Source organism: Emiliania huxleyi, assembly GCF_000372725.1.
Source record: "Emiliania huxleyi CCMP1516 unplaced genomic scaffold EMIHUscaffold_25, whole genome shotgun sequence".
NCBI classification, from domain to species: Eukaryota; Haptophyta; order Isochrysidales; family Noelaerhabdaceae; genus Emiliania; species Emiliania huxleyi.
In genome coordinates, this window is record NW_005200170.1 from 361,014 (window position 1) to 369,237 (window position 8,224).

The 8,224-nt window shown below is 62.1% G+C and overlaps 2 protein-coding genes across 2 annotated transcripts; one reads left to right on the forward strand and one right to left on the reverse strand.

Moving 5' to 3' along the window:
• Nucleotides 1-1,269: 1,269 nt before the first annotated feature.
• On the reverse strand, nucleotides 1,270-3,108 carry EMIHUDRAFT_435171 (hypothetical protein). Its single transcript, XM_005778131.1, has 6 exons — nucleotides 2,771-3,108; nucleotides 2,375-2,695; nucleotides 2,262-2,283; nucleotides 1,997-2,188; nucleotides 1,696-1,785; nucleotides 1,270-1,619 (listed from the first exon to the last, which is right to left on the reverse strand). Exons 1-6 carry the CDS (start codon nucleotides 3,034-3,036, stop codon nucleotides 1,542-1,544), a joined length of 969 nt encoding a protein of 322 aa, XP_005778188.1. The 5' UTR covers nucleotides 3,037-3,108; the 3' UTR covers nucleotides 1,270-1,541.
• Nucleotides 3,109-6,345: 3,237 nt separating this feature from the next.
• EMIHUDRAFT_205874 (hypothetical protein) lies at nucleotides 6,346-7,294 on the forward strand (the record flags this gene model as incomplete). The annotated part of the gene is made up of 3 exons (XM_005778132.1): nucleotides 6,346-6,387; nucleotides 6,804-6,879; nucleotides 6,945-7,294. 3 exons carry the CDS (start codon nucleotides 6,346-6,348, stop codon nucleotides 7,292-7,294), a joined length of 468 nt encoding a protein of 155 aa, XP_005778189.1.
• Between the last annotated feature and the right edge of the window lie 930 nt (nucleotides 7,295-8,224).

The window sequence follows — 8,224 nt, forward strand, 5'->3', positions numbered from 1 at the left end:
CTTTGCGCAGCATAGAGGGGGTGTGGTCCTAGTCTTCGACACCTTTGACAAAGCATCGCTTTCCCGTGCTTGGGAAAACGAAGGTGCGTCGGCTAGCCACACACTCCCTGCCAATCGCCACCGATCCCGAGGGATCTTGATGCCAAGATCGGCGAATGAACAGGCGAGGTTATACAGGCGAAACTCGGCGCGAGGGTGCAAGCCACGAGGGCGGCACTGCGGGCGCGGAGCGGCAGCTGGGTGGAAGTGGATGTCGTGCTTCCCGGATCCTGCCTGGGCTTGTGGCTGCGGAGGCAAGCCTTTGGCGCGGCCGCACTTGGCCAGCCGCTCTTCAAGAACATCCTCGGCTACATTTGGGGCATGTGGCGCGCCGCGCAAGTCGCCGAGTTCGCGCTGCACGTCGATGACGACGTACGGCTGGTAAACGATTATGCCTCACGACTCTCAACATGCCCCGGTCCCGGGTTCATGACGGTCCTGTCGTGACTACAGGCGCCCGCGGCGTACGTGCCGCCGCCACACCTATCGCCGCGCTGCTCGTCTGCATGGAACACATCGGCGAAAGGCGCGTGGCTGGTTGCGCCGTTAGCTTGGCTGCATGCGGCGCTGCGCGCGCGCCCGTCGCTGCTCGCTCTAGGCTTCGAGAAGGCGAGGCTGCGCGAGGCATTTCGGTGCGAGGTGACCGATGTTGGCGGCTGCCGCTGCGGACTGCCAAAGATCCCGTCGGGCGAGTTAGAAACTTCGGGCCCTCTGCTCCTCTCCGGGTCGCCGCGGGCGCGGCACCTTTGCCCGCGGGGCTCCGCAGCCATCTGCGCGCAGGAACCCACCCGGCTCGATGGCGGCCACTGTGCGTACGGGCGTGAGGGCTACACCCCGCACGGCCGCCTCTTCTCCATGCGAGCCTTCCTTGCGCGCTCGGCGGCGCTCGTGGCGGCATGGCCGCTCGAGCCCCTCCCCGGGTTCATGAATCGGCACAACCACACGGTGCTCGCGCGTTGGAGCTGGCAGCCGCGGCTGGAGATGAACCGCGTTCTCGCAGCCTCGCACCCGGAGCTCGTCTACGAAGCGGCCGCGATGGCGCGCGGACTGCAGGTGCTGTACGTCGACCCATGGACCGCGGGTCTGCAGCGTGTGGACCTGATCCCGTAAGTACAAGAGCGTACTACGCTGAGTGTAGGAGCCGTACACCTATAGGCCGTAGAGTAAGCACAGGATTACAAATTCTAAAATTCTAAAATGGATACCTGGAGTGTGGAGAAGAGGTACCCCATAAAGCCCAAAATGCCAGATAAGAGCAAAAAACTATCCGCTAAAACTGTCTAAACCACGGTCGCTCGGGCCGACGGCGAGGAGGAGGGTCCAGGGAGTCAGAGGACACGGCGCGAACACTGTGATTGACGACAAGGATGAATCCACCGAATTGTACACAAGAGCACTATGGCATCATGAGAGCTCAACTAGGAGCGTTAGGCTGAAGCTGGCCGCTGGGGAAGATGGAGCTGAAGGAGCGCTGCATGGGCATGCGGCCCCTCTCGATGGGGCTAGCGGCAGGCGGTCATCTTGAGGCCGTCGGGGGTATGGTACCGGCAGAGCGTTTGTCCGAGCTGCCTCTTGAGCGCCTGGACGTGGGGGCGGTGGGCGCGTCAGGCAACCCCTAACCCCCCCCCCCCCCGGCGGATGCCCCTCGCCGCCCACCGAGTAGAAGCCGCGCTCGTCCGCCGCCACGCGGGCGCGGAACGGCGCCTTGTTCTGCTCGGTGAGGAGGGAGAGGAGGCCGCGGAAGACCTGTGAATGAAGAGAACAAAGGATGTGAGACAGGAGGCCGGGAAGAAGAGCACCTGTCGTGCCGAGGCATCGAAGGTGGCGCGGGGCGGGCCGAGGCGCGAGGTTGGGCGGGGGCAGCGAGGGGCGGGCACCGCGGGACGGGCGAACGGTAGCGCGCGCGGCGCGTGGGTGGGTGGATGAGTGGGTGGGTGGGAGGCGGGAGGATCAGCACCTTCGGCGTCACCCACCGCACCAGCGAGGGCGGGATCAGCCAGTGCGGGACGGCGATGTTGGTCTTCATGAAGGTGGTGATGTCGATGTGGCCCTCGACCGCGGAGGAGGGCGCGACCACCCACGCGAAGCCGTCGACGTGCATGCGCACCCGCCGCGGCAGCCGCGGCAGCACCCTCCAGCCACGGTGCTCCTACGGGGGACGCGTCATGGACGTGTCGCGGACACGTCCCTGAGCCAGCCGCGGACGCAGCCTCCCGCGGCTCCTCCTCGTCCTCCGGCGGAGAGCTGTGCGGAGGCGTGGGGCAGGGCGTGAGCTCACGGGCAGGGCGCGCGCGGCACTGGGTGTAGAGCCGGGGTGCAGAGTGAGCTGTGGCACCGTGCAAAGCCGACGCAGGCCTTGCCGGTGCCGTCGCCGCCCACGTCGCTGCGCACGACGCCGACGGCGCAGCAGACCGAGTCGTAACCGGGGAAGGGTCCCCACGGCTCGATCGCGACGTGGTAGACCACATTGTTTGGCGCAAACTCGTGCACGTTTGCAATGTGCTCGATCCGCGGCAGACCCGGCCAGCGCGGCAGCGGGATCAGATCCGGCTCCCGTGCGAGGGCGACGCACTCGAGCATCGAGAGCGGCACCGCCTCTATCTTTTGCGTCACGAGGGCGACGTGCGACGACTCCCAGGTCATCGACAGCTCGTACCTAGCCGTAGCTCGTGGTGTGGGGCAGGGTGTCAAAACAGGGTGTCAAAACATGGCCACCTTTCGCGTTGCTCACCTGCAGCTGCCGCTCTCGGCCAGCGCAAAGATGGAGGGTGACCCGCCATGTGCGTGACGCACCGACTGGATGAGAGCGTGTGCTTCCCGCAGCTCTCTGCGCTGGAGCGGAGTCAAGTCTCCCAGCCTCCCAGCGGGCTCGTCGAAGAAGGAGCCAGCGTCATCAAGGCACGAGCAGGTCTCCCGGGATGAAAGCTCACTCTCCGGGTCAACCTCGTCCTCGTCGAAGAGCTGGAGCTCCCAGCGGAAGCCGCCGAGCAGCTTCATGATGGGCCGCACTGCAAAACGCGCGAAGCGCGGCCGATGCCGGCTCAGGAAGAGTGCACTGCAGCCGAAACCTCTCACAGACACAGCACCATAGCGAATAGCGTGATAGTTCTGGCTTTGACGTTTCTGAACCAAGAAAACTCAGCGCACAGGGTGCGGGACTGGCGCACATGTCACTAACACAGGTGCACTACTGAAAAATAATTTACGGGGAAACTCTCTCAACAAAATTAACGTGAATTCGCTTTCTTCCTATGTGCTTTCATGCTGTTGTCATGCTGGTTGCTGCGCCGCCCAGGCCGGTCTTTACTCAATTTCAACGGCGACGTTGCCGCCGTCACCGCCCCTGCCCCGGCCTTGCCAGAGTTTGTCCGCACTTGTATGGTCTGCTCGCGGCCAAAACGTGCAGCGCGCCATGCAGAGCCAAGTGATGCAAAATAGGCATGCGAACGCCAGCAGCAACGCACGCGGCATCTGACTGAGCCCAACCACTTCTGGGAAATCCATCATACAGAGCAAGAAAAAAGCGGAGAGAGAGGTAAGCAGCATTTCGGTGGCACCACGCACTGCAGCCCAGGCAATCGCCAGGTTAGCCTGGGACGCAAAGGTTGGGAGGTCTGGCTGGTTGCTCGAACGTGCTAGGCGCGCGCCCCGATCGAAGGCCATGGCGACAACTGACGGAACCACTGCAAATGTTGCGACTGCAATCAAGACGAAGCAGAGGGCTTGACTGAACGCCGAGGTCTCTCGGAGTGCTGCATTGATGAAGCCGAATTGGAGGCATACAAGTGGGAGCATCACCAGCAGCAGCGTCGAGTACGGCAACGTGGTCCCATCTCCGTGATGTAGTCGCTGCAGCACCTCGTCCTTGAGTGCAGTTCTCACCATCTGATTGAATGCATCCAAGCCGTCCATGCCATTTTGCGCGTACATGGAGCCGATCGCGGCGTAGATTTCGACGCGATCGGCGGCACTGTAGCACCCGGCTGCCCGTACGTCGAACGACTCGAGGTGCTTTTGGAGCGCGACCCGCTGAAGCGCCATATCAGCACCGAACATGGTAGCGCCAATGCAGATTAAGAAGTAGCCAAAGCCAATGACGAAAACAAAGACGAGGAAAAGGAGTAGCACTTCGGTTTCCCACCACCCTTGTCCCAACAGGGCTGGGCCTTGCAATGATCCAGGCATGTCGCCGTCGAAGAGGAGAATGTGGAACACGACAATCATGCCAAACGCTATGGCCTCCAATGCCACGGTCACGAATGTAGCAATGGCGCTGCGAAGAGGGAGGAATATCACCGGCTTGTTAGGATGGATCGCAGAGAAAGTAGCCAACTCATACACACACCAGAGCCTGTCAAAGTAATGCTCGTCCCAGAGTACGAGAAGCCGTTGCGACATGGCGACATAGCCGGCCAGGTGCCGAATGCCTGTCGTTTTTAGGGCTCTGTTCGCTTGGTGGATGCACGCCGCATCGACGAAGTAGATGCGTTGCTGCATAGCAAGGAGGAGGAAGGCTGAGGCAACGGCGGCGAGCAGGCCGGCTAGGTACTCCCACGGCGATGCGAGGAGAACGGTCGGGTTGTCGGCGACCATCAGCGTTCTGACGTTACCCGGCAGCTCCACAGCGCGCTGCAGGCAGCTCATCGCGAGGCAGGCGAAAATTGCGACAGCTACAGGCAGAAGGCCAACTTCGTGGAGAGCCAGGGCCATCCACTTGCGGTTCCCATCGGAACGCCAAGCGTGGGAGACAAACGAGTCGATGGCGGAGACAGGCCGCGACCGTTCGAAGAGGCGCTCGCGGTCGTCAAGTGCCAATTTGTCCGGCAGCACGGTGAAGATGTTGGTGCAGGAGGCCAGCACGCTCTGCACACTGACGCCCCTCTGCAGCTCTCGCGGTGGGAAGAGTTTGCTGGTGGCGTTGATGTACAATGAGACATTTCCTGCCTGCGCCACGGCGGCTTCCGCCGCCCTCTCGAGAGCCGCGGGGGCGGTCTTCCTGTCGTGCTGCATCGCGAGGCGACGCTGTGCCCAGGAGAACCCCACGACCTTGTTTTTGGCGCTAAGTCATTTCAATTGCCGCGGCCCCGGCCACTTTCGCCGAAACCTCGGTATACACCACGCCGGTGTCCAGTCCTTACTTAGGAGAGAGAGAGAACACAACCCCCTCTCCCTTTTCTCCCAGTAAGCTAAAAGTACGTACTTAGGCGATACACCACACGGCATACTTACTTTCGTAGCAGCGCGACGAGGTCCAGGAGGACCTCCTTGATGTGCCGCGTCTGGTTGGTGGCCCGCCGCGCCGTCGTTCTGCGCCACGTCGCCGAGGGCGTCAAAGGGCAGATTGTGCTGGCGTAGATGCCGTCCGCCATGACGTCCGTCATCATCGACAGGTGCAAGCCGAAGCGGCGCTGCAGCGCGAAGCGCAGCACCCGCGAGGGCAGGCGGAAGTGCGCGCGGGTCGGGATCGCGTTCAAAAATGCCCGCGCCGAACTGGCTCGCCGAGTCAAACCGCACCTGCTCCCTCCTCCCTGCGCGGCCCGCCACCGCATGCATGTCCCTCCAAGCCGAATGGTGAATCATCGCGGAGTATCGGCGCTGGGCGTGTTGTAGAAGATTGCTGCGCGAGCTCCATTCGGTAAGCGGAAGGTATGCATGCGCCGGGGGCAGCCCTCTCGGGTTGTAGATGCGGTAGGCCCGGCCAGTATTGTCGTAGAAATAGTACGTCGTCTTGTCCTCTCGGTACTTGGCGTCGAGGGCGGCGTGCGCCGCCACCAGCCGCGCCTGGCGGCGTGCGACGTCGAGGTGGACCGGCAGCAAGACCACGCCCCCGTCGGATCGCGTCCACCACCTCCTCGTCGCCGCGCAGCATTTTTTCTCTTAGTGAGTGTGCCTGTGTTAGTACCAGGTGCCAGTCCGCGCCTGTGTAGCCTGTCTGGCTGTGAGAGAGAGTGTTGTGTTTAAATTCTGATTGTGTCGCCTACCTAGTTCCGCGGACGTAGACGAATGGGTTCTCTGCACGCGTGCAAGATTGGGCGTCTTCTGCCTCAGTCCCTTTGATGGGAGGCCCCAGGGTGGGGGCCACCTCGAACCCCAAGCCTGGGTTTCGAGTGGAGGGTGCCCCGGATTCACCTATCCGTCGGGCCCCGGTACATTCATCAGAACTGATCACATTGCGCAGCAGCCGCCCCTTCGCCGACCGGACGGCAGTGCGCTGCGCTGTCGCTCTGTCGTGCACGCTCTCGTGCTTCGTTGTGACACGGGAGTAAGGTCGGTGTTGGGGCGCCGGAGAGGGGAACCCCAATCGCAATGCAGTCGTCGCGCGGCGAGAGCGCCCAGGCTCTCAAGCAAGTGCAAGTTTCATCAAGCACATGCACATGCTCACAATCATGCGCATGCTACATCATGCACGTATGGATGCACAAGCACATGCGCTTTTTCACGAATGCCAAAATGTGCAATGCTTCTGCACTCATCTCGTTATCCACTCTTCTACATCATAATCATCCTCCCGCTCAATAGACTCAATGAACTGCCTCCTCGCATATCAACGAACGGCTGCGAGCGGCGATCCCAGGGACGCGCACGGCTGCGACGCGCGACGCCCTGGACAAGGGGACTACTTCCGAAATTCTTCTTTCACTCTACTGGGCCTCGGCAATTGCTGAATGCTGCTCGCCGTCCCCGCTCTTTCGACATCCGCCTTCGTTGCTGCCCAGCGGCCCGCCCTTTGCGGACGCGCACGAACCTGCTCGCCGTCGCTCAAGAGCGAGTCGGACCGGTATTCGTTTGCCGACCCGACGGTGATCCTCAATTCCTTCTTCAAGAAGACGCCGGCTCTCGGTGCGCCGCAGGAAGGAAGAGCACACGGTACACGACTCACGCCACTCTGGTCTCCACACCGACAGGCGCTCAGAAGTACTACACCGGCCTGCAGACAGACGCCACCACGGGTGCCGAACCGAGGCCCGCCGAGCCAGCTGCCGAGGAGGCGCTGGACCTCGTGTCTGATTCGTGCATCGACTGGGGCGCACTCTCGCCGCGCGAGGTGGCCGCTGCGTTCGTGATGCTCAAAGGCGGGCGGAAGCAGGAGGCTGAGTCGCTGCTCGTGTCCGTGCTGGCGGAGCTGCGCCAGATGAGGGACGCGTCGCAGGCGTGGGCGGCGGATGACGAGGCGGAGGTGTCCGCAGCCTTCTTCGATGGCGGCCGCAAGCCCGAGTCCGACCCGTCCAAGGCCAAGTACTACACGGGGCTCTGAGAGCGCCAAGACCTTTGCGTTACGTCGGGGTTAGGCGGCAGCGCCCCAGCCGCCAGAGTCCACGGGCAGCCAGCTTCGTAGACTAATCTCTTGTTTGTTATGTGTTGTCAGTACGCATTGCCCGACAGCTTCGCCCTAATCTCGCGCAGCTGCACGTCCAGTGCCGTCGTCACCTCGCACCACCCCGACGCGGCCAATAAAAAAGAAAGAAAGAACGCAGACAACCCAAAAGGGAGGGATGGGGATGGGGCCCAACCATGGGAGGACGGCAGGCCGCCAATAAATAGAGCCTTTTCTCGCTTCGAAAATTCTTTTCTCGTGTGGTTGTACCTGTGTTCTAGTGCCAGTGCGCGCCAGCCAGTGTCGACAAATCTCTCTCTCCAGTGTCGTGCCTACCGTATAAATAAATAAATGATCTCTCCATTGCGACGCAGCAACGCACCTTCTTTTTCTCGCGCCACTCCCGTGTATGCCCAGTGTCGCCCGCAGATTTTTTTTCTCGATATGTCAGCCTCCACGCCGCCGCCCGCCCGCCTCCTCGACCTCCCCACGGAGCTCCTCGAGCGCGTCATCTCCACTGGGGTGAACTGGACTGCTGTCGATGAGGGCGCTGAAAAGTGGAATTTGAAATGGATGTTGGAGGAGGATCTGGACCACCTGCGCTCGGTCGAGCGCGCCACCGCCTTGGGGCGGCTGGCGACTGTGCTCAAGTGCGCTGGCCGCGACGTCGAGCTGCTGCTTGCTTCGTTCACCGATCTGGTCAAGGAAGTCGGGAGGCGTTACCTCACTAAAGAAGAGGAAGCGCTCGTGGATGAGCTCGACTCAAAAGTGGGCCCTATGTGCGACTTCACAGCGCACCAGTTCCTGGACGCGCATCGCAAGAAGTGGGTGATGAGCTCAGGCAGGGTGATACCGAGCGAGAAGTGCCTC